This window comes from Embiotoca jacksoni, unplaced genomic scaffold (genome assembly GCF_022577435.1).
Source record: "Embiotoca jacksoni isolate LCO1_2020_lvr unplaced genomic scaffold, fEmbJac1.0.p SCAF_9, whole genome shotgun sequence".
NCBI classification, from domain to species: domain Eukaryota; kingdom Metazoa; phylum Chordata; class Actinopteri; family Embiotocidae; genus Embiotoca; species Embiotoca jacksoni.
This window is the reverse complement of record NW_027185447.1, coordinates 12,563,157-12,590,031: the sequence shown is the minus strand read 5'-3', so window position 1 is coordinate 12,590,031 and position 26,875 is coordinate 12,563,157. Positions and strand designations below refer to the sequence as shown.

General features: G+C 40.9%; 1 protein-coding gene and 1 long non-coding RNA gene across 5 annotated transcripts in view; both read left to right on the top strand.

The window, feature by feature from the left end:
* wnt5a (wingless-type MMTV integration site family, member 5a) overlaps positions 1-18,182 on the top strand; it is a 63,588-nt gene extending 45,406 nt beyond the window's left edge. For 3 of the 4 annotated variants that reach the window (XM_069141249.1, XM_069141248.1, XM_069141247.1), the window contains exons 3-6: positions 9,945-10,093; positions 12,324-12,571; positions 15,222-15,514; positions 16,094-18,182. In XM_069141249.1, the coding sequence (XP_068997350.1) occupies positions 9,945-10,093; positions 12,324-12,571; positions 15,222-15,514; positions 16,094-16,552 (1,149 nt within the window). In that variant the 3' untranslated portion in view covers positions 16,553-18,182. Of the gene's footprint in view, positions 1-5,649; positions 6,945-9,944; positions 10,094-12,323; positions 12,572-15,221; positions 15,515-16,093 lie in introns of those variants that run through there. The other variant, XM_069141250.1, reaches the window with a different exon arrangement.
* On the top strand, positions 239-4,341 carry LOC138193291 (uncharacterized). Its single transcript, XR_011177857.1, has 2 exons — positions 239-349; positions 2,937-4,341. It is a non-coding gene; the product is annotated as an uncharacterized lncRNA (long non-coding RNA).
* Positions 18,183-26,875: the final 8,693 nt, after the last annotated feature.

Genomic DNA, 26,875 nt, shown 5'->3' with positions numbered 1-26,875 from the left:
GAATTCGCAAAATATCACAATAAAAGGAAATATGTATGACTATTTAGACAGAACAGTGAAAAAGTCAGCTCCATCTTTGGTTGACACAGCTCCCCCCCCCCCCCCCCCCCCCCCCGTATGTATTCCTATATATCTGTCTCTTCATACCACCAAATTACTTGTTTCACGTCTCCCCTCTCTGTAGAGTGAGCACCGGAGGTTGGCTGAATCTTTCTGCTGGTAATTGAATTTGGTGCGTTTCTCTTTTTTCTGTTGCAGTGAAAGAACACCAACCATTGGGTAATTCCAAATGAAAGAGCAGCGCTCTAACATTGGTGGCCCCAAAATTCTGCAAGGATCCTTTTAACAGGCAATTTACATTAGTAGTACTTAAAGACATGAAGGGCTTCGACCGCTCACATCCAGACTCTTACATCTCAACCCTCAAATCAGAGATTTGGTTCTGTGAGAAACATTGGTAGACAACAAAATAGACACCCTAAAGCCTCATAATTTTTCTATCCAGTGGTACCAGGCAGTGTAGATGCTTTTTCACCTAAACTGCACATCAGATTTTGCAGAGGGCAGTTGCAAATGTTGATAAATCAATCATTTCCCTGTCTGCAGACGCAGGCTAAACCAGTATTAATATGAGAAAGTGTTCACCCTGTCTGATCCCACCATCAAGCATGCTCAGCGCAGAGGAGTAGGGAGGAGAATGAGGGTTACACAGGGAGTAGAAGATAGGAATGGCTGATTGGAGTTAGACGGAGAGAAGGAAATGATATTGTGCCTTTTAAAATTGTGAAGTGAATTCATGTTTGCCACAAGAAAAGGTTTTATTTTTCCTTCTCTTGGTTAACCCACTTTATGTAAAGTGGCTCAATATGATAATGCAAGGGATGCATCTGATCTGTTGGAGTGAGTATCAAGTGTTAATGTTTTTGTTTTATCAGTAGCCATGCTTTGAAAGATTCAGGGTCAGGGTTTTGATATTACAATGAAATTGATCACATTCGTATGTGCTTACAGTCCTCATCCAGCCAGGCTGCTGCACATCAACAGTCTCTCTTCCTCTTCCATGCGTGTTGAACATTTTATGGCAAACATCCTCTTTTGTGCATTGCCAACAATTATCTGCAGGTACTTAAATATCAAACGTCAAACACAAGAAAAATATTTACTGGAACAAGTAATTTAAAGGAATTGTAAATTAGTTCAAATAGCTCGTTTAATTGCAGTTGTTTTAAACAATATTACTACTTCTACTTATTTAAAAAAAAATTCTGTGAATCAGTTGTAGGAACATTCACATGTGCTACTTCAACCTGCTGGAGTTTACACTTATATAAAACGAGTTAAAATGTCATCTTCATGCACTGCAGTGTACAATACGTGGAGTTGGTCTTTAGCAGCTGATGATGCAGAAAATTGTGGACAGTGACCTCTGGGCTCAAAAGGCTTTAAAAACTCTGTCGGAGCCATCTGAGCTCACTAAATTATCCAGCGTGTGGCTCTGGCTGTCCGGGCTGATATAATATATACTTTGCTTTATCACAGGCAACAAATGCAGCACTTGAACTCAGGAACATAAAATTTTATATAATTTTCACACTTTGTCACAACATGCTGACATGTAAAATAATCATAGGTCGATAAGCGTACACACATTCATGACCGCATAGCAACACGTTTCCTCATTAACAAGATGAACACAGGCGTCACATGTGAGTTTGTGCAGTGAATGCGTCTGTTGTGTGGAGGTAGTGAGGTGTTGACAGAGAAGAAAGAGGAGCAGTCTTCAAACACATCCACAGGCAGTTCCTGCTCTCCATAATGCCCTGCCGGGGGCCATATTTGTTGATTCTTGGGCCCCCAAATCATTAATTTAAGTGCAGTCAACGGCGAGGAAACCTGAGAATGGTGTCCAACACATGTACACAAAATCACACACACAAAGCATGTAAATGCGCAGACATATATTTGGTTACACTTACACACAAGCAGAGTTACATGTACGTATGTGTGCAGGAGCGCACAATCAACTGAGAAACACACACACACACACACACACACACACACACACACACACTCTATGTTGCATAACAAATGATGGCACTTTAATTGCTATGCCTGTTTATTTACCTCTGGATGTAATGGATGGTCCTTCTCTCCTTGGCAGCCAATCAGAGTGAGGCATGAGGAGTGTGAGCTGCCCTGCAAATCTGGACACATTCCTTACACGTTTATCTTTATACACAACACACACAAGCCAAAATGCTGCAATTAAATACCAGTAATCCCATTGTGATTTTTGGGGTCATCACAAGTATAATGACACCATATTACCAAACTTTACCTGTGCAAATGTTTGGTCCCCAACATACAAAGTTTGTCTCAAAGTTGTTTCTCTGTGCCCTCTCTGAGTGACTGATGATAACGTCTTCAGTGATTGGTAGTTATTTTGGGGCCTGTTTGCTCAGCCAATGAGGCGCCCCCAGTGTACTAGACATACATCATTGTTTCACAGCCCTCAGGAAAGAAGTGAGTTGTTGCTGACTGCTGTGCAGCCTGAATAACAGACACATTCCAATAGAGGTTTTTTTTTTCTTTTTATTAATGAGCACTTGATGTTTGGGCTGCTGCCAACTGCATTTAGAGAATTCTTAAGGAGCTCTGGAGACTCGCCAGACAGTTACAGGAAGAAAATAGTCAAGCTATGGCTACGTAAAAACAAAATGTCTACACTCCACCGGTGTTTCTGAGGATTATTTGTCCAATGCCAAACAATGTAACTCTATGATGTCACCTTTTTGGAAATTAAAAACAACTTAACACCCTTGGCTAGAACATGCATCTTAATACCCCTATGTTGCATGAAGAATTTACCATTGCTTTTATTCGATGTGTATTGAATCTAATACTGAATCTTTTTTTCTCCATGTTTCTTTTCATAGCTGCTTGTGAACCAGATACTAGGAAGTTGAAATTCAGATTTGCCTGCGCATACATCCCCATCATGACCACCAGGCAAACATAAGCAGATATACACACACAATTTATCATTTCTATATATTGTGGTAAGTTCATTGTTCAAGATGGTCAGAAATTGTCCATCTTACTGGTGAATGTCACCTCCACTGACAAACACAGTGGCCCACTGAGGACCTGGGCCCATTGCAGGTGAATGTCCCTCCGAGCATCAGCCATCAATGTGGAGTTTCAAGGTATTGGCAACTGGTGCACTGCCTTCCTTTCCCTTGTTGTTTTCAATAGACGAGAAGCTGGAATCATTTTACAGTACCATGGTGCTACAGAGTCCTGGCTTCACATCAACCGACAGTCATTACACTTCTGTCGACCCTGAGTGTGGCTAAGCGGAGCCAGTGGAACTAACCCATGCCAATCCTACTCTGGTTTATGATGGCATGAATGTGTTTACTTCTGCAGCTTAATATCAGACTTTTGTAAATATGACAACATGGACCTCAATATCCACAATCCACAGAGACCTTCTCAATGTGCTGTGCCAAAGGAGAAGTCCCAGTCTGCCGAGACAAATTACTGAAATGAGACTGCAACTGAATCATTTTGGATCCAGAACTAACCAGTAAACCGCCCTAGTTTCTCATTTGTCTATCTCCCGTTTCCTGCAACAAGAGAGAACAACAAGAGAAGGCTAAATTTGGGCTCAAAGATGTCCCACAAAAAGTTTGAGGATCAGCTTCCACCTTCTCAAAAAAAAGCAGGACCTTAATTAACAGGGAAGGAAACACAGCTGACCTCAAATGAGCCAGCTTACTGTAAGAACAGTCTGTTTATACATTTCTCCTTGTGTTCTTTTAGCCTACTGTGCGTTTGTTTAATGAACCAATATCATGTTCTGTTTGATTTTCTACAGCTGAAACAATTTGAGTGCCACTCTTATTTTTTTTTTTTAATTATTACAGCTGTGTGACTTATTCTGATGAGTGATGTATTATTTCATTGTCTGTTTATTGATCCTGTGAATCTGAGTGGCTAATCTGATTATAATGAAGTGACTTGCATTTTAAAGCACCGTGTCATTACTTTTTTTTTCACTGTACTGGAGGTTGACCCGAGGTGATGATAATGTGCAGTATTCTTGTGATTTAACAGTTTAACTGTGTTTCCACTGTTTTTGGCCAGTACCTACTATGTACAGTTTTTGTATAGTGTGCGTGTGCGTGTGCGTGTGCGTGTGGTTTTGTGCTGCTCTCTTGGTTGTGAAGACTGTGAAAGTTTGGGGGTAACACTACTCACCCATGACTTGTTCCACAGTGTTTTGCAGTTGTCGGCTTGTTTCTTTTGTTTGAATAAAGCATTGTTTTTCACAAGGACTGCAACATGTGTTTTTATCAGAAAGACAATAATGTGAACATTGACATCTGCAGTGTTGTTGGTCAATTTAAGGGCAAAGAATGAGTATTTTCACAAGATTAAAATTTCACCACCACTAATGGCAACTACAACAATAGACTCTTGCACTGCCCAAGAAAGAATTCTTCCCAGTTTTCATGGTCTACCAATTCTCTCTCTCTCTCCCTCTCCCTCTCTCTCTCTCATAAACTCAGCCAGATGTTGCCCAGTTCTCTTCCTAGGGGAATGGGTGGGGGGTGGGGGGCGGTGGGGTTGAGAGGCATGGTGATGGGGTGGGGGGTGGTGGGTCAGAAATGTGGCTGAGCATGTTTTAAGTGTTCTTTGACACAGTCACAGCCTATCCAGCATCCACCGGGGTAACATTAGCTGGGAACAGAACTCCAGGACTCTTCAGGAGCGTCCCACTAAGTTCTGCCGCAGATATTCAGACACGCATGAAGAGTGTCAGTCTGACTGAAATCCTGTTGACGTACTTTACAGTACGTGAAACAGCTGACATGGACTCCGGTAAAGTTATGGTACTCACAAAAGCATTGTGAGAAACCGAAAAAAAAAAAAAATTGGAGGGATGGCTGATCATTTTTAATGATTTCTCTCCATCAGAAATGGGTTTTTATATGGACTGCACTGAAATAAAATTAATGGAATTATTTGTGACTATCGTTCATGTAAAAAGAAAATACAACTTATACCTGGAGCTTTTCAAAGTGCTGTAAAAAGTCACAAAGCTTAGCCCGTTGGAAGCCAAATTAACTACTCTTCATCACATATTGAAACAGTAGCAGCAGACCTGTAAGATTGATGGCACTTCATTAAGGTAACAACACCATCGGTATAATAATCTCCTCCCTTTATCACCTGAGGCAAGTTTGTATCTTGCATGCACCCAGATATTCAGGTGACTGCCTCCTATCATTAGTTTCAGCATTGTTGTACCTCTTTAACTGACTGTTATTGTGTCTGTTTCCTAAATCCAGATGAAATTGTGTCCGGTGGCGTTGAAAATAACAAGGCTTCAGTTTATAGCCTACAGACTGAGAAATCTGCAGTGACACACGAGAAACAATTAAACACTTCGCCCTCTGACACTCAACATTAGGCTTACTGAAACATATAGAACCTAGAGCCGACAGATTCCTGCAGCACGTTTTGAGATAATGTACCATACAATAATAATTACCCCAATGACGGTAATGCTCGCAGGCCTTCAGGTGATGAGAGCAGCCTGTATAAGCACACGATATGGACCTGCTTGTCTTGATTCTACTGAGTGGTAACTCGATCTGCTGCCGGTGAAAATCCTAACTCTGCTCTGGTATGGATAGGGTAATAGCCTCGGGTGCTTTATAAGTTTATTTTAGGTAATAGAGACGCTTGTTTTGTTACAGCCTGTTCCGCCCTTCTCTCTCCACAATTTTACCTACGCTGAAATTCCTTGGTTGTTGAAAGTTGGTGACTGGAAGAAGAAAAAGGGATTTGAGGCAGAAATGTGAGGCGCATGCGCCATGAGATGGTTTTGCGCCGTGCATCCATGCTGCAGTGTGCTAGTTTGTGAGAGGAGGCGACTGGAGCAGGTGAGAGAGGCAGAAAAGGAGAGGGAGGGATACTTTTCTGAACTTCAGCTCAGACAGACACGCACATACGGTGTGAGAGGACGACGCACTCGGGAATCTCAGCAAAGCCGCTGTTGTTCACACGCTGTGCTCTTTTCCTCCCCCTGGCACCGTGCGCGCTCGCCAAACCGCACTGTTTGGAGATAGTCCGCGCGGAAAGTTTTTTTTTTTTTGGAGCATACTGTCTGGAGCCGATTAATTGCTTATTTTATTTATTTTTTGTGAGGCGGGTGACTTACTTTTTGCGTGTGAAGATTTTTTGATTCGAGCTGAGGAATTGTCCAAGTCGTTTTTGCACAGAATGGAGGGTAAATTGACAAGTCGTTTGTGGCGAGGATCACCGCGTGGATCTTTCCGCAGGTAAAACGCGCTAGGACCTAAGCGTGTCAGCTGCTGGATTTAATGCTCCTAACAAGACTTTACACGTTTTTGATTTGAAATAATTTAGCTGTAATCTGGAGAAGTGTTTCTCTTGAATAGACAGTTTAAAAGTAGGCCGCTTTCAATTAGAAGTGAATCGACAAAGTACACCCGACGTTTCCGCCAATAGTACTTTAGGTTGACGTAGATGCTTTTATTTGTTAAAGGTTACCGAAAAGTCACGCACTGAATTGTTGGAGGAAATGATTGTTTCCTGCCACTGTCTTTAGACATCGTATACATCCCGCTGCTTTCTACCAGACCTTTAAGCTGTGAAGCGCACGGAGCGCTTTCACTGATTTTGGGGCGTCCGTGTTCACCAAAACACCAAACCTGAAGGACTCTCAGCTTTAGCATTCCAATTTGTTCACACCAACTAAGCACTTTCCAGGAGATCCGGATAAAACAACTGGACTTGCCTTCAGTGCAGCGGAAAGGGAAATCTTAAATCCACCTGGCCTGCACTGGGATTATTGGTTTGATATCGTCTGCAGAGAGTGGATTACAACTTCCAGCGGGCTGTGCTCTCTGGTGAGTAGCCTATAGTCTCCTGGTTGACTCAATTTCCATGCAAAAGCAGTTAATCTTAAAGAGTGGGAAATGTGTGCTTTAGTGGGACGTTTTTGTATTAATACTGGTTTTTGAATGCGGACAGAAGTTCTTGACAGATGTGATGTGTGAAACATGTTGACCCCCCCCCCCCCCTCAATTCCAATGACTGTGATTCATATGTCAGTGTCCTGCTGTGCAAATAATGAATTCAACATAAAATAATCATAAATTATTTGTTAAATGTATATACAAGATTCTTGAATCTGCTTTCAAATTCTATTGTTATCTGAACCCCATTTAAAGTCAGGCAATGTTCTTTGTGCTGTTTCTCCTCATCAAATCCTTGTACCTGGCTCCCTCTCCTGGTTTTTTGTAAACATGAAAGGGAGGAAAAGACACTCCGCCGTTAAAAGCAGACAATGTTTCAATCATTAGAGAGTAGATTGGGTTGCTATGCGGTTTCAGGTGAAGTGGATTTAAAAAGAACAAAACTGAAATAATTAAATATTTCGTACGTTCTTCCCTTACACCCTGCGCATTTATATCTCCCCAAAACGTCTAAATTCATCGTCAAGATTCATAATATCCATCGGTTTAAAGATGCAGGTCATACTGAAAATAAAGTCAATTAAACATTAGCCCAGTCACTAATTACAACTCGTCACAATTTGGCATTTGCAGCACTGCGTTTCCTTCACATCTTCACAATAATTTGCTGGTGAAACTTTTAAAATACCATTATTTAATCATATTTAGAATTATTTTTTTTTGTCCAACGGTCCCAACAAAAGAGTAACAAAATGGAGAAAATATAAAGGCCTAAATTTGGAACATTTCCAGACATTTTCTCTTTGTGAAAAGAGTGCCACAGTACTTTCTTTGCATCTTAATGTAAATTTAGCTTTTCAAATCATCCACCATCCAAATGTTGATGATCATCATTTTTACGACTATTTCCCGTTATTCTAACTGTTCCCTTCCTGAAATTTGCTCCGGTAGATGCCCCTTTCACTGACAAAAATCTGTAGGGTAGTCATCAGTCATCCGGCCAAGTCCGATGAATACTTCGCTCGGGTCAAATCGTTTCCATGGGTCACGGAGCGCAGAATTTAAGCAGCTCACACTGTAGGTGCCAAATGCAGGAAGTAAAAAATGATAAGTGAACAATGAAATAGAAATATTAAAAATAAAGTTACTTTGTGTTTAGTAGCGCTTGTCAATGAAAAGAATAAGAAATATTAATTTCGGAATAATAACTACTTACACTGCTCGGCGCTTAAAACGGCGCTTAATTACTGTCTGAAACTCAGTTGTGAATTGACAGATACGTTTACGCACCTGCGGTTCCATAACTGTTAATCTGGATTTGAATATGCAGAATAATGCCCGTGAGTCACTTCTCAACCCCCCCCCCCCCCTCCCCTCCCCCAGTTACTCTTGATGACGTCCAGTTTGGCACAAAAATACTATTTAATTGTTGAACCTAATTATTCTTAAATTAAAATATATTCTCAAATCTGCTTCCTTTCGGCCGTAACAACTCCAATTACTGGTTTCAAATCGGTGTAAAACCGCCGCCCTGTGTGGATTATTGCTTTAATTTATGTGGAAGAACTGCGAGGAACATAACCTCACCAACTATTACTGAGGCAGCAAGTAAACTAAAAGCACATGCGTATGCGTGCGTGTGTGTGTGTGTGTGTAAATGCGCACGCGCTGGGTGAGTGATGGTGAACCTGGCCTCGTCTTTAATGAGTTTTAGGCAGGTCCAGGTCTCCACAACTCAACCCTGGAAAATAACGCAGCGTGACAAATTAGAGCTGCTCTCAGTCCCAAAATTCACACACGACCCAACTGGAAGGCGGCACATCGGTTTAATTTGCAAATGTAGGGGGTCATTATTTAAACTCATTTTCTGCCTAAATGGAAGCCAAAGTTTATATCACCAGTCACGCAGTTGATTCAAGATAATTGACTTTTTTCCTCCTTTTAATTCCTTGTACTTTTCGTTACGCAAAAAGCTGCACACTACCAGGCCATCATCCGCTGACGTGGCTCCTGTCAAGCCAATTCACATTCAATTAATAATGCAAATTAAGTGAATGAAATCTCAGACCGACAAGGCCCGTAATTCGTCATATTATTTACGATATTTATTATCCGTACGTCACAGTTACCGAAAAGGAAAATGGCTATTTCAAAAGTCAGATGTCTTGTTTTTAAATTCCATAAATATTCCTTGTTAAGTCTTATTGAAATTAATTTAATTAGGTGCAATGAAAACGTATTAAATTAAATTGTATTTCTATTTCTCAAATGTACAAGCTTGTTTGTTGTTTACATAAATCAATAAATTCAAACCTTGTCAATGAGAGCAAATACAATCAGGTCTGTCTTAAACTGAAAAGAAACTAGTATGTTATAAAACCAAAATAATGTTTTACTTTGAACCCACAGCTTTTAGAATTTCTTTTCTTTTCTTGCATTAAAATTAAATCATAGTTGGTCAGTTTGATTTCAAAATAAAACGCACACTCTCTCCCTATCTGACAGGCCTCTGTCTCTCTGCCTTTGTGTATCTCTCTCTGTGAGTAAAGTGAAATGTCATGAATATGTCTAGCTGGAGTTTCATGGTCATTGTGTCTTCTCTGGGTGCATGACTATCAGTCTTATGTGATTCACACTCAGACCTGCTGTGTAAGCAGCACTGATGGCCTCAGGGTTCTCATTTCTCACACACACACACACACACACACACACACACACACACACACACACACACACACACACACACACACAGAGAGACACACACAGACACACAGACAGCTGTAAGATTATTTCCTACACATATTTTGACATCACAGAAGTCTGTTTCTGTCTTTTCTCCATTATGCACAAAAAAATTGGAGTGAGAAAAAAAAAAATCCTTCAAACAAGCAGGTAGACTGACATGCTTCCTGTTTCTCTGTTCTCCTTCAGATCAGTGGCAGTATGAACCTGGGGCTTGGCTGTGTGTGTTGGCCGGTTTGCTGGCCCTTTGGCAGCCTGTTGGACTCCAGACACTGTGTTTTTGCCCTCACAGTCCTCACGCTCCTCATGCAGGTGGTGGTGGAGGCCAACTCGTGGTGGTATGCATTAATTTTCTCTTCACATTTCTGTGTGTGTCTTAATTTGTTGACAGTGTGATTTCTAAAGTGTGTTTATTTCTCCTATGGCAAGTGAAGATTGTCAGTATTCAGAGATTATTTCCTTTTCCTCAAATCACATTTGTAAATGGGACAACAGCAATTAAAAAGACATTAAAAAAAAGGGTTAAGATTGAGAAGATACTGATCTAAAAAAATAATTAGTGTTTATATTTGTTCTTTATAGTTTTACAGTCCATTTTAGTCTTGTGTCTACATGTTTGCTAAGAAAGCCTCCTCAGCTTCAGTTTCACCACATATGAAGTAATACATGCTGACTTTTTTTCGGGAAGATATTTTTTCTCCCGTATTTTCTTTCTTCACATATTGCCAAACCAAAATTATGAATATTATAGAAAACATAGAATGCTGCGGTTTATGAGTTGGAGTCCAAATATGTTCAAACATGGACTCTGTGTGCGTTTGTGTGTGCGTTTATGTGCGTGTCCAGCTGCTATTAGGGGAAAAGTCTATATTTGTGCATGTTACACTCAAACAGAATACTTTTGATAGAAAGGAAATACTGTTTACGAGTCACCTTAGAAGCACTACTTAAAGCAAATCACAAATCTTTACATCCGCTAGCTGTTTGTGTTTTTGTCTGATTGTGTATCCCAACCAGATTGCTTGTTTAAGAAGATGGAACATTTAATCCCAAACTTCCTGTGTAAGATTTTAATTTACTTCAAATGAGCAGATCAAAGCAAAGGGTGACATCATGTGGTGATGACTAAATTATATGAAAACAATAAATTAAACAATTAATTTGAGGAGGATTTATGGAGATAAACACAATTTAATGAGCTCGGCTCAGGAGGCAGCTACATTAAAGTTTAAATAATGAATGAGATTATGGACATGCACATTACCACATCGCCTTTGGAAAGCTGAGGTTGGAACAAGAACTGTGTGTGTGTCTTTCAGTTTCCTCTTTGAGAGGAGACACAGGTGTGAATGATTTCGTGTTGCTGCAGCGAGCCTGCTGAATGTATGTGTGAGGCAGAGCATCAGTCTGCATGTGTGTCTGAGCACACAGACAAGTGTGTATGTTGATTTTTTTTTTTTGTCTTCTGTGTATATGTTGTCTGTGTATTCAGTCTGTGTTCCCTTGCTGCTGAGTTTCCTCAGTCGATCAGGTTTCACTGGAGGCTAATTGTCTCTCTCTAGGGGCTCGGGGATGGGCTGCTCTAATTGTCCTGTGGCCTGGAACCAGATGCTCATACTAGTGTTCCTCTGTATGTGTGTTTGGTCCTGTCTCTCTCTCTTCTAGCCATTTTTTCTTTCTCTTTTTTTCTTTCTCTTACTTAAAAATAAATGGAGCAGTTACTTAATGTGAAATGATCAGATTTTTTTTCCGACGTGTACTGTAAAAGCATATACAGCTCTTCCAGCTATTTACTCTGTGTGTGTGTGAAGTTGCTGTGAAGAAGAATTCATCTTGAAATGCGCTTCAGAGTATTTTTTTTTCAGTTGGCAATGTTAAGTCGGCAACATGCTATCTTTTAAGACAGTGTTTACCAACACTGGGTCAGAATTCAGGACACCTCAAGGTGTCACAAGATCAAAACTAAACAGTTTGTGAGAACGTAAGAAGAAGAAAAAAATATTTTGACAGCAAATTATCTTCAGGATTGTCACTTTTTGTTCAATGTTTGATGACCTCCCAAAGTTTTTTTGGTTTGTTTTGACCTCCCAAAGCCTAAAAAAAAAAGTCTAAAATTTAAATGTAGTTTGCCTGCTCACAGCTTATGCAATATGCAATCTGTGTCAAGGGTGCATGAGTAGACATTGCTTGGTTGTAAGCAGTCACAAAGAAGGTGCTGAATAGGAAAAAAAAAAAAAAAAAAGGTTTGCTCCATCTTTTCTTTCATGCATTCTTGTTTTCTCTATTTTAAGTTTTCCATATTTCCCTTTCCCCTCTGTGACGATTATTTTTCTCACGCATCTCTACTTCATTCAAAGCATGGTCTTGGCTCTAAATGATAGATTTGCAGCCCAGTGTCATTAAAAGACAAGGTTATACTCCCTGGAGTAACTAACCACACCTTATTTCAATGATTAAGCTTCATCAACAATGGAGAGAAACTAATTGATTGAAATCAGCTGTTGATTGTGACCTGAAACTTGCATATTATGTGTGAAAACACTGCATTTATGTGTCCTCCTCATCCAGGTCTCTGGCCATGAACCCTTTACTGATCCCGGAGGCCTACATCATCGGTGCCCAGCCTCTGTGCAGCCAGCTGGTGGGCCTTTCACAGGGTCAGAAGAAGCTGTGCCAACTCTACCAGGATCACATGCAGTACATCGGTGAAGGGGCCAAGACGGGCATTAGAGAGTGCCAGTACCAGTTCAGACATCGGCGCTGGAACTGCAGCACAGTGGACAACTCCTCTGTTTTTGGACGGGTCATGCAAATAGGTAAGAAAAGGGCAAAGGATACAAAAAAATATATATATTCTAAGAAACATGTACATGAAGACGTATAATACTGATACAACCACGGATAAGTGTTCACGAACGTACACCCATTTCCTGTACATTTTCACCGGGGTTATGTGGAATCTGTACATTTTATGTCTTCTCTTTCTTTATTCTATCTCTCTCTGACTCACTGACCCAATTTTTTTGTGTTTGTGATAAGTGTGTGTGAAATGTATGGCGCTGCTGATTCTCAGCAGCTGTGTGGAGGGAATAGTTGGTGGGTGAGGTTGCTGGATAAATCACATGTGGCTTTGGCCTGCTAAACCAGCTCCTGACATGGAGCAGGAGGGAGACGGAGAATCTGCTTTTTTCCTGATGAATGAGAGACAATCTAATACGCACACACGCAGACACGCACACACACACACATACATACAGACGCACACTCTGGACTGTAACTGCCCTGTATTTACAACTAATGGGAGTGCAGCGAGTGTATGCACCAATATATCACCTTGTCAGAGATTACAGTGTCTGTTGGCGTGTGTGTGTATTTGTGTGTGCATGCACACGTTCGTGCAGTGTGCTCAGCTCTCCTATAGAAAGTTCAAGAGCCTCACAATCCTTCCCTAAAAGCAAATCCCTTTCTTGGATCCTATCGAAACTTTGTTTTAGTTCTCTTTGCCTTCACCTGAGGTTCTAATGTAAAGGTTTCTTAATGGTTATGTATCATTTCCATGTAAATTATAATGAATAGCTACAATATCAATGTTGTGATCGGATCAAAGTTACAGTAGTCTTGGCGGCAAAATCTGAATGGATCAGTTTGGATACTAGTTGGTACTTGTGATGCTCACGTAAGGACTCTGCTGGACTCCTCTGGAGTTTATCTTGTTTTTGATTTTTTTTTGTAGTTTCTAAATGGTCATTCCCCTAAATCTAAAGATAGAACTTGTCTTATCGCTCAAATTAGATTGCATATAATGAGATATTCATCTCTTGAGATTTATTCTCTCACCTCCATGCAATTTAATGGAGTAAATGTTGAACAGAATTTCATTTGTGGTGCTTACAGCAATTTTTTTTTTTTTTTTTTTTTTTTTTTAAATAAAGTTCCCATCACTATAATCTAGTGAGTACTGTAGAAAGTACTATCTTCTATTGTATCTTAAAAGTGGCAGAAAGCTCAGCGAGCAATATCTCAAAACCACTGCATGTAGGCTGGAACTATCTGGATAGATTGATACAACTTGGGTCTCTGTATTTTTGTTCAGTTGATCCAAACATTTAATGTGCCATTTTAGCGTATATACCTTTTTGTGTGTACAAATTTGTGGGTCTGTTTTTAAACTGTTCTTGGCGATCCGGTCTGTGTTTCTGGGGCTGCTGACTCCCTCCGCAGATCCGTCTTCATAGAAACCTCATCAGTAGCCGTTCTCCCATTCCTCTTGTCCCTCCTGCTCCATCCCCATCCCATCTCAGTCCACCTTGGGCCAAGTAAACATGTCCTCCCCTGCCTTCCTTGGCTAGCTCCAGGGTGGGGTACATTAGACGGGAGGCAGCGATGTGGGAGATGACAGTTAGTCTGTCTACAGGTCCACTATTAGGCCAATATCCTCAGACTGGATTAAAAGTTGTACTAAACTAATAAAGCCCCCCTCTCTGATCATTTCTGCTCCTGCCAAAGTATCCCACCTGGATATCTTTCAGACTTTCCAAAAGGTTTCTTTACTCATCTTTTCTCCTCTAGGGCATTGTCTTTTTCTGCCTTTTGTAGTATTTAATGTGTGCGTGTGTGTCTCCTTTTCCATTTTGCTTGCTTTTTTTTTTTTTTCCCCTTCAATGTCTTTTTCTTGACTTATCTTTTCACTCGCCTTTTCTTTTGTTCCTCTCATCTCTTTCTCTTTCCATCTGTTATTGTCATTATAGCACACTCTCTAAAGATTTGGCCAAGCAAGAGCTATGCATTTTTATTGTGTAGCAGCCCTAGTATTCAATGTCAACATCAAACCTTATAGTTTGGTCATCTGTTTCTTCTTTATTCGCTTATCTCCTCATCTTGGTTTTCTCTTTTTGTCTGTGGCTTTGTAGAGTGACAACAAAAACTGCTTTTGTGCATTTTCTTTCTTTTTTTCTTTAAGTCTCTGAAACTCGTGTCTCTATGGAGGAAATGTTGAGGGTAGAAACAGTGGGAGTTAATGAGCGGTGGCTCCAGAATCACTCAGTCATGACAGATAAAGTAAAAGAGCTGTTGTCACTTTCAATTTGGGTTACTTGGCAGCTGCTTGTTAAGAGGGATCTTTGTCACTGGAGGGCGCTCTCTTCTCTCTGGCTGAAGCCCAATAACAGAAGACTAGATTACACTGTTCAACATGTTGGTGATGACGAGCCTGAGCACTTGGCTGAAGTGCTCTGTAATCTTAAGTGTATGGTGAATGCTGTCATATGACATCACATCTCATAACGCCATGCTTACTTCTAAAGCAAGATGACAGTGCGACACAGTCAATATGAAATAAATGTACAAGTATAATCCACAAAAATGGAAGCAGTGGATGGATGATAAAACAACACTTGGACATTTCTTGTTTTCTTTGTCTCTTATTGTGTCAAATGTGACACAATGCTCATGTTTGTGTGTCTGCAGGCAGCCGAGAAACGGCATTCACTTATGCCATCAGCGCAGCAGGGGTGGTGAATGCGGTGAGCCGCGCCTGCAGAGAGGGGGAGCTTTCCAGCTGTGGGTGCAGTCGTGCTGCTCGTCCCAAAGATCTTCCCCGAGACTGGCTGTGGGGCGGCTGTGGAGACAACCTCAACTACGGCTACAGATTCTCCAAGGAGTTTGTGGACGCACGTGAGAGGGAGAAGAGCTACCCCAAAGGAACGTCTGAGAGTGCACGGCTGTTGATGAATCTTCACAATAACGAGGCGGGAAGGAGGGTAAGACACCCGAGTTATCTGCACACACACAAGCAAACATGTATTTGTCATCACATAAGAAACAAACATAAAAATATAAACTTCTTTCCAACCAAACAGTGGTAGAAAGAGCGCAGTGGGGTTGGAAGTGAGACAATCAGGTCAATCAGATAGGTCTCTGCTGATCATCTGTGTAACAGCTCCATCTGCTCTCCCCTCCTGAGGCTTTGATCTGTAGGGAGATGGAGTCGGAGATGGCTCTGGGGTTTCTTTTCCTTTCCAAACATCTTGAAACCACCTCAAAGAAAACGTAATGCCAGATATCTGCTGCCAGGCTGTCCTCTTTCAAGTAGAACAAATGAGTGGACAATGTTTTATTCCGTGCACCATTGGAGACATGGAGAGGATCATTCCGTCCTCTATAGCAAAGCGATGCCTTATGAGCACATTATGCAAATATTTATACAGACAGGACAAATTTGCAATATGAAGCGTGTCACTTTGGCATGTTGTTTTTCAAAGAAAAATCACTTTTGCAAACCCCTCATCTGTTTATTAAACCAGCTATTTCCTTTCTCTCCTCTTCCTCTCCTCTTTAAGACGGTGTCAGACCTTGCCCATGTTTCCTGCAAGTGCCATGGCGTATCAGGCTCCTGCAGCCTGAAGACCTGCTGGCTCCAGCTGGCTGACTTCCGCAAGGTGGGCGACGCACTGAAGGAAAAGTACGACAGTGCTGCCGCCATGAAACTCAACATGCGTGGAAAGATGGTGCAGATGCACAGCAAGTTCAATGCTCCCACGAGCCATGATCTGGTGTACATCGAGCACAGTCCAGACTACTGCGTGAAGAACCAAAGCACAGGCTCCCTGGGCACAGTGGGGCGCCTTTGCAACAAGACCTCGGAGGGCATGGATGGGTGCGAGCTGATGTGCTGCGGCAGAGGTTACGACCAGTACAAGGCCCAGATAGTGGAGCGCTGCCACTGCAAGTTCCACTGGTGCTGCTACGTCAAGTGCAAGCGCTGCACCAAAATCGTAGACCAATTCGTCTGCAAGTGAGCAGGGGAGTGTTGCCTGTGGGTGTTGCTTGCAGACGATGGGCATACCATCTGTGTGTATTCATGAGCAGAGGAGCAAAGGAGTTGAACACAGAGAGAATGGAAGAAAGAAACTATATAAATTATATTTATAGAGTTAAACAATTATGCCATTGCAAAAAGACACTCTTTTTTTTTTTTTTTTTTTTCTTTCTAAAAAAAAAATCGTATGTCTTCGTAACTGAGAGTATTGTGAAATATTTATTTTGAGATTGTTATGTTTTATTTTGGCCCAGTGATCACCAGCCAATTTTAAAAGCCTTCAAGTGCCTAAAACCGGCTGGAAATTTCCCCCCACCTTGCCCATACCCTTTTTTTTAAATCTAGAAAACATAATTGTTCTTGTCAATTGGGTCATTCTGATTGCAAAATTGGACTGTGCCTTTTTCTAACGAGAGTAAGGTTTTATATTTGAGGCATAGTTGACTAAGTGTTATTTCGAGAATGACTGTGCTGAGAGGAGAGCGCATATGTGCCGTAGTGTGTGGATGTGTTTTTATGGGCCCAGTCCCAAACCAGCCTTCACATCCCTACTGAAGTGTGCATGTCCCCTCTCACCACATATAAGGAACAATGTTGGTTTGTACGAGTCCTTGGAGTACAATGGGTACAACAAGAGGGCAAATTTGGGAATTGGGCCATTTTTTTTTTTTAAGCTGTCCCAGAAGTTCCCCAGGTGCTGCAACAAGCTCTCCACCATTATGCACTTTGATACAGAGGCGTAAACCTGTCTGTATGTGTCTGTTCAGCTGTTATCAATATATCAATATTATAGCCTACATTTGTTTCCATATTAATTCAAGATTATCCATTTAACATTATCCTACAATACTTAACATGGTTTGAATATATATGGGCAATTTTGTGGTTACAGTGGTGAAATATTCTGCGCTCTGTGTATATAGTATGTCTATCCAACCAATCAGTAAACTGTATTTATTTTCTTTATCCAGATCCTCCTTTAAGCTTCAAACAGAACAAAGTACCTTCTCCATGTCCGATCAGTATTTAGTCAAACATCCCAAAGTTTAAGGTCACTTATTTTAAAAGAAAATCTTGTTCTCCCTCATGCGGCTCTTCACTGTTTTTGTAAAAGGGAAATGCACCTTATTGTTTTGAAACAAATTATTTCTTCTCACTTATGTTCGGTTTCACTGTTAAACACATTAAATCACAGATGTTCAGATTTTGATGTCACCACAGACTTCCAGTACCACTCATTTAACTCTTCACTATCCCTGTGATGATTCTCAATACACAAATTTATTTCTATCAATCCAACTATGTATATTTATAAGCTTCTCTATGAATTTGAGGTTTGTTAAACGTAATGTGTTATAGTTGATATTTTGTTACTTTTTACAAATTGGCTCAATGCTCTACTTTGTTTCAATAAATATCAAATGTAAAAACCAACAGATGTTTTTACTCACACCATTTATTCAAGCTGTCAGTGCTTTTGGGTATGTTTTTTTTTTTTTTTTTTTTTTTTTAATAATCTTCCAAGAAACATTTTTCATTCATATTCCCCGTATGCATTTCTAAATAAGTTTATCTTCTTGAAATGTATGTGCCTTTTAATACAGATTTGACCACTGATTCAATAAAATAAAAAAAAAATCTAACTTTTACTTTCAAGCATTTTAAGGTTTTTCTGTAACAGTAACAGCATTGAGTTTCTTCAGTCATGGTCAGATTTTGTGACAGACAATCAAACCCACATTGGATGACAGCTGTTTTAGGCCTGTAGTGCACATAGACAGGAGGATTTTGCTTGAGAGGCTTGGATGATGGCCTGAAGATTAGGTGTCTCTCTGGGGGATGGTTGAGGTTGTATTATAAGTGCTCTTTGACGATCCAATGACAGCAGATCAGTTAATGGGATGATTAATCATGTTGTGTCAGGAGAATAAGAAGAGGGGGATTTTTGATGGGGGGAAATTGGGATGTCTGAAAGATGGCTGGGCCTTGTCAGAGACTGGTGGTGCTCAAGAGGAGACATGGCAAACAGGAGAGAAGGTAGGTAATGAGAAATGGGGGATTAAATGAAGGCTGAATGAGAGGGGAGTAATAATAAGGCAAGGGGTTGTGAGAAGTGAGCCTCGAAGGAAAGGAGCAAAGAGAAAGTGCTTCAAGGAAAGTAGAGCTGTAGGGCTGCCATTACAGAGTAAACGCTCCCGACATTTACTAATATTTACACTCGTAAAACGATACTGACTGTAGGAGCACATCCCATATGTGACCCTGTCAGTTAGGCTTGTGTGTGTGTGTGTCTGCACGGTTACATGTGCACCTATTTGCACAAACTCTGCTACATCGTGACAAGTGTTTACATTTCTGATTGGTGTCACACAGGCCAATAAGCAAAAGCAAGCGCGAAAGATACAAAGTTAGCATGTAGGGAGAAAAGCAGTGTAAAATGTAAAGGAAAAGAAAAAAAAAAAGAGACTTGAGGGAGATCAAGCCAAGCAAGAGGTTTTACATATTTGAACCTTCTGTCAACAGCTAGGTTTATAAGGATATGAAATCACCCCTTAACTTTGGATTTCTTACCTACATGGAGGTCGGGTCATTGCTGGACGAGGCTCCTTCAAGATGGGGGACTGACTACCAGCAGGACTCTCCTAGCTGTAGCATAAACAGAAATCCAGGTGCGCAGCAGGCCAATACAGCAGGTTGGAGGAAATCTGAAACCCAAAGGTGCAAAGGTAACTGACACGCACACTCAGAGGAAGCGGCATAGATACTTCCAAATGTTCAAACAAAATGCTTAGATATCTGGTCTTGCAGTCCTTTCTCAGGCTGCTCCCTTTTTCTGCTAGTTTGACAGTTAATGTGGGAGACTGCATAAATATTTTGACATCTGTTCGGCAGAGGACAACACAGTCTTTTTCGGACTGTGGTCACAACGTGATAAGGTGTGATTTGGGCTTTGCACGCATAAGCATTGCACGAGCACTTCATAGCTTCACATATTACGGTGATGTAAACCTTGGCAACAACCTGTCTAAAGTCTATCTCACATTGCGCTCATACTTTGTTTGAAAATGTTGAAATACACAGTTAAACCAAGCGTTTATTTTGCGTAAAATGCTTGGTTGCAGCTGTGTGTGCATGTGTTTGGATTCATGCAAAGGCGATAATTATGATGATGAAGAGAACAGGCAGGATAAAAACTGAGGTTCTCTCAGCTTATCGAGTGGTTTTACTCGATCCTTCTTCCACTGCATTAACATTCCTCAGAGGTTCTTCGGAACGATTACGTGACAAGTTGTGTTTTCCTAAAACAAAGCAGCTGGTTGATACAGGGCAAACTCCCTCTGCTGAAGCCAGATCTGCTGACCACAACTTTGTAGATTCATAAATAGCTTTTTTTGTTGTTGTCCTGCAGTGGAAAAGGCTGCACAAATGTTCGTCTGTGAGTGCAATATAGCAGGCGACACATATTAATGCAACACATACACAGCGTATTTTACCATTTGCGAAACAAAACCTCAGCTTGAACTTTGTCCTATCCCATGAATGCAAGGGTAGACTGAGTATGTGACTAGTTTTACCTCTATTGATATCACTACATCAAATCATGACTCCTGTCAAACTGTCACTTCAGAGAACACCTACAATTGCACAAAAAACATACACTCTAAATGCTCTGAAGCCTTAAAAAAAAAGTGCTGTCAGTGCAACCGTCTGGCAAAGCTCATCTCTCCAAGCCAAAGTGGAGCTTGTTCCATTTCCGGCTCTTGCTGTAAAACAACAATCAGGCCAAAATAAGAGCGCTCCACAGAGCTGCATTTAGAGCTATTTGAGATTGTGGTTGTGTGTTTTAGAGAAAGAGGGCAGGGCACCACACTGTGACGTTGCAAACAGTCTGGACTAGATCAGAGAGACGAGTTCTACCGGCTCCCCCTTCTCTCGCTGCCAATTCTGTCGTACAGTGTCCCCCCAGAAACCACTCCCACCACAAGTTGTTTCAATGAGGCAGAACTCCAGCTGAAAATAGAAAGGTTATAACTAGAGGTCACAATTTCTCAATGTGCATGACTGAGGTTTTTGTGAATCCATACAGGAGTGATAGAGATAGCGAGAGGCAGAGAATTAGTGAGGTAAGAATGACTGCCAGGAGAAATCATTATCAGTTCAATATTACTGCTCTGATTCTAACAACTTTTATTTCTGAGGTGAGTTTATCCTATATTAGGTTGAAGTGGTTATCGTGGCTACCCAATGAATTATTCTGATGTCAAATAATCATGACTATAAGACCTTGAACAACTAAATACTGTTGCAAAGCAACGTAACGAAGGTCATCCCAGGAAATGATTGCAATTGGAAAGGTAAACAGCAGCCGAATAGCTTTTTGTGCATGTGGGTGTGTGAGTCTATGTGTGTGCACTGCTGCTCATCTTGCTTTATTGCTCACAGATGTGGAAACAAATTCACCTTCAGATGACAGTAAAGAATTACAATCCGATGTTCTGTCTTAAATGTCACTCAGAATGACCATTTTACCAAAGGACGTTTTTCTTTATAGAAGCACGTCAATCGATTTTGCAGAACTTTCATGAGAAAGGTAAACCTTGGCCGCTGAGTCTTTCACTCTGACATTTGATCTGCTGTTCTTATATACAGTATGTATGTCTGTGTTTCTACATGCTCCCACACAGCTCCATTTTTGAGTCAATGTAGGTTACATACACTCACTGTCATCACATCTTTGCATTATGGCTTCCTCTCAGAGTATATGCAGTACATTACACAATAAGACATGTTTACAAGCAAGCCCAGAGCAGACTCACTTGTTTATGGTTTACCATGGGATCTTCTTCTTTCTTTTTTCTAGTCTGGATGTGTAGTGATATGTGTGTGTTTAGGGGTGTGTGTAGCACTGCCCCACAGGGAGCTGAGTGCCAGGTCAGAGCCAGTAGCTGACTGACTCTGTCAGCATGCTAAGCCTTTGTGGATTACACTAAAGTGGGCCCCTGGGGTTGCTCTGACATCAGTGTGGCTCTGCCCAGTTATGGTTAAAGTATAGCACAGCAGCAACTGAGCTTCCTTTTCTATCTAGTGTGTTGCTAACTTCTACATTTATGACTCTGTGAACTACCCATGGGAGACAGGTGAACTCACCAAAGATCTGTAGCTACCATACGACTTATTAAACAACGAACAGGTAAAAATTAGGAATGCTAAACACCTGAAATTGATATTCAAGAGAAAATATATTTCTTGCAACCTTCAAAATATTTTCCATGTAATTAAATAAATGATGTTAAACTCACCTCATAATTTGAACCCACTGACTTCACCCTCACTGTGAATATTTTGAATATCCCTGTCTTCAAGTTTCACCCCGCAGATTTTTTTTTTCCCTCCTGGAAAGCTTGTAAGACATTTATTTTGAAATGGGATGACACCGGGGACAAAAACACAAAGCTGTATCCACTCTTGCGACATTCAACTCATACATGGCTGCACTGCGGGGTGATAGCAGAGGAAACAGCCGAGCAAGCAGACAGACAGTGACTGATGCGCTCCCGGTCTCTGAGATGAAGTCATTGGCTGTAATGCCTGTATTAATGAAGCATATCAGTGAAGTGTTGAAGTTCAGGTTTAAGGGGGATCTACAGGTTTCTTGGCCACTGGTGGCAATCACTCAACTTAGAGTCTGTTCTCACACTTTTATAAGCCTACACCCTAACACCACCCCACCACCCCAGATTCTGAAATATGTTTGAGACACAGTACTACTACTAATAACAATAACAATAACAATAATAATAATAATAATAATAATAATAATAATAATAGTAAATCTTTTCATTGGCCATGGACATGCAATTGATTGCTGATTGAGAAAATGTAATACATAGGGATTGTAACGTTATAAAGTGCTGGAATAATAAATGATAGGTGTAACCATAGACATACTATTTTTTTGTGGAAAACCTGATACTCAAAATGGATTGAAACTCAGTGCCAAGAATTAAGTCCTAACTGAAGATGAACCCCTCCTCCAATATTTGTCAAATCAATATGAGGAACTGACTAATTTGCTGTGTTGAAAATAAGTACAGGAAATGGACCGTATTATTACTGCAAGAGAGCATGGAGGCCCAGTCATGCTATTGTGAAACAGAGAGAACTGTTTCACAGCCAGCTCATTTATGAGGGAACAGCATTGCAAAAAAAAAAATCCCCCACACAGGTCACACAGGATGCACTTGGACTGTGAACTACAGAGGAATCGACACATACACTCATCAAAACTTTTACCATCACAGAACAAATTTAATAGACCACAGAAAGACATATTTTCCAGCAGCTTTGGCCATCTTTTTTCCTGATGACTGACACCTGGGCTAGTTAGCGCCCTCATTAAAAAGCACTTAATGAAATAAGGCGTTTAAACAGGGGCTTTACACTGAGGTCTTTGTGGTTTATGAATCAACGGCGTGCAGACGGAAAAATGGAATAGCTGGATATGCAGGTGAAGTCCCGCTAGATCCAATAAAACTAACACCTTTTTAAGGTGAGTGTCCTTCTGTAAGGCCCTGTGTCTGCTGGTGGAACATTCACATTTCCTATTGGCTTTGACTTTTTTGAGCTGAAGGCTCGGAAAGGCCACCTTATTCCCACATATTGTATGTCGTGTTTATTTGTCCGATTTAGAAAGGACTAAAGCTTTTCTAAAACATCGTTGCTATACTTCAGCTGTAATTACTAAACTAATAAACACTTGAAAGGAGATTTTTAATGTTTCATATGTGATGATAGTTTGTTTTTCAGATTTGCCAAAGAGGAGCTGCAGTTTGAGAAATTAATTAGACTTGGTGGATCCAGTAGCCTGTCTAGCCTTATTGACCTAAGAGAAAGATGGATACTCTTCCTCATCATCACTAATTGATTCTGTCTAACAAGCTGACAGAGGGCTCAGTGAGAAATATTAATTTTGATATAAAGCAGAAGTGGAAAAAGAAAAACAACAATGAAAGCTGAAGATAATGGAAACGTGAGATAGAGAGGGACCAAAAACAAAACAAAGCAAACAAAGTAGCCAGAGATATGAGGTGATGCTGCTGTCCAGCATTTTGCTAAATTCATTTCCTCCTCTAACAATATCAAGGTCAGAGGACGGTTAACAAAACTATGGTTTTGATTAGAAATACCAACATTTTCCCCTTCATAATTCATATCACATTGGCCGTCAATCAGCACATGTATACTTATCAGTGTCTGTTGTTTTAGAAACACGAATGTTGAACTTGGTTGAGCAAAATATTTTGCAATGGATATTGCGCAAGCCGTTGTTAGATTTGTGTACTGGCAGTGTGAATGTCACGTTTCTGTACATGTGTGCCTGCATATATTTATGTGCTATGAGAAAGAGAGTAGAACCTGTCTATACAGACAAGTGTTGGCACACTAGTTTGAAACATGACAAAATTCAACAATTCATTACTTTTGCTTGCTTTCTTCCAATGCAATCAATCTCTCAGGCCGCCAGTGCCATAAAATGCCATATTTCAGTCTTCAACATGATGAAAATCTGACAAATTATAGCTCAGCATGTGGAGCAATAAAAGAAATGTGTATTTATTGCAACGTTAATTAGGTCGAGTTCTATAAAGCCTCCAAATCAAACAATTAAGCCCACTTAATCATATTATAATACAAAATATTTCAAGCATTAATTCAACTTATAAGTAGCTTATGCAATGGAAACTTCACTAAAAAATGTAAAACCTGGATACATCTTCTATTGGTGTGTGCATGCATGTGTAAGCACATTCTGGATGCTTGTGGTAGCTCACTGACCCACTCAGTGTGCTGTGTAACTCCTGTGCTGAGGGGCCACCCTTCTTCTGCCATTTGGTTATCCAGCTCACATCAAAGCTGATGGAAGGCTGGCCCACGGCCCAGCACCATGACAGACTGGCGGGAAGCCCGGAACTCGAGCCCCTGGCTTGAGGCCTACAGGCCTGGGGCTGGAGGTTGACAGGGCCCAGCTATGAGGGCCTGATGAATGGGTTCTGGCACATACATACACACACACACACACACACACACACACACACACACACACACACACACACACACACACACACACACACACACACACACACACACACACACACACACACACACACACACAAAACTCAGGGTTTCAAGGAAAGGTTATGATTGGCTGCAGTGTCAGGCAAAATGAGAGGACCAGCTTTAGGTCTTCTTACACCCAGACATTTGTTTCCCCGGGGTCTCACAGACTTGCAGACAAATGCAGAAATGTGTGCAAACACACAACACACACCACACAACAGTGCACATCGCTATATGTAAAGTTCTCCTGAGCCTTCCTCCTCGATGGAAAACATTATTCATTACTGACGCAAAGAATAATAATGTGCTTTTTAATCCTGACTTCATATACTTTGACGTCAATTCATATAGTCTGACTTGACTTCAGAGAAAGATCAGTTATTTGATTTAGGAAACACATATTCAGTTGGAATTGGTATCTATTTTCAACTCTAGCTTATTTGCCAAAATTGAAACTTTCACAGCAAACAAGATGAAACAGCAACGATAAATGGCACAAAACCCATGTTTGACTGTTTAACTCTACATGTAAAATGCATGTAACAGTAAATTATCCCCTGTCCCACATTCAGTTAAGGCACAACCTTGATGTGCCACTAATCCTATTATTTTTTAATGTGCATATTATTTTATAATGGTTGCTAAGACAACCGTAATAATGACGAGCGAATAACATAAAAACCTGAATGTGTGTCAGATTGGCTTTAAAAATAAAAATTAAAAAAAAGTGGGCAATTCAATAAGGAAAGCTTCTGACACCAAAACTCAAATATACACTCTGTACAAAACATATTCAGCCCTGCTGCAAAATAAAGGAAGTATCTGGTGCCAGTATTTTCCTTTACTGTCTTCCCTAGCCTCACAAGCCTCACTTTTCTTTACTGTCACACAATCTACCCCCCCCCCCCCCGCCCCCCCACCCCACCGCCAGCGCTGGCTTGATCGTGTCTTTTACAGGATGAGAGCATCATGTCTGTGCACTTCTTTAATAAGCAGCTACATCAGGTGCCACAGTGTCACTGCCTATGAAAGCTACATGTGCCTTTTTTTTTTAACTCTGATCCCGGTCAGTCTCCAGTTTAGCCTTTAGCTCATCACTCGTGCTGTGGTTTTTAATCTCTGCTGGAGCACCACAGTGTGGTGGCTGCCTAGGAAAACACGCTAAGACTAACCAAGGCAGTGTGTTAACCTGATGCATAGTGCCGTCTGCCATCAGCCTTGAGGCTAGGCTAATGAGACACAATTAGATTCTAAAGGTATCCTGCTGTGCCACCTCTTTTTATACCGCTTGGATGGGACCACATTAGATGGCGAGGACCCAAAACACACATAGTGGAAATTGTTTGAAACTTAACTAAACTCTTGTCTTTGGGAGGGGAACCTTAAAATATACCAGGTGTTACAGACTGACCATGCAGGGAATGAGCCTGCCTCTCAGACTTAATAAATCTGAGTTCAGTCTAAAGACATCCTGTGCAATCAATGGGATTTTTAGCAAGGCACACTAATGAGGATGTTGCCTTTAAGGCACCACATACAGGCCTGCCCAGGAAAAATGTTTTCACTTCTGTGCCCTGATCATGCTGTTCCACTCACTGTGCCCCTCTCCTGTGGCTCACACCGAGGTGAACAGAGGTAGACCAATAAAACCAGTCACCCATCCCAGCAACAGTCCAATGCAAGCCTGCAGACATGCTTCAGACCTGTACAAATAACTCACTGTCTACAGGGGAGAGGTTTTTTTCCTCCTGAAAGTTTGAAAAGGAGCAGAGGGGAAGTTTATTTGGGAGAGTAGAGCATTTTTGGGTCTTGTCCATTTCTATAACGCATGGATAGTATTTCACTGCACTTTACCTATTGGAGGTAAAGATACTTTTTTTTTTTTTTTACTTATATAGAGAGGGTTAGGTAACCATGGAAAAGATGACACAAGCTATATATGCAGTATTTGTGTAAATCTTTGCATTACTATATGAGTGTGTGTGAGTATAACTGGATTTTATTTACATTGATGTGTGTGTGTGTGTGTGTGTGTGTGTGTGTGTGTGTGTGTATGTGTGTATGTGTGCATGTGTGTTTAACCTATGCATGTGTGTTTGTGTGAAAGCGAACATTCATGAATGTGTATGTTGGATCAGGTTGTTGAAGCCCTCTGTACACTGGCCTCTATAAGGTGCAGGTGTTT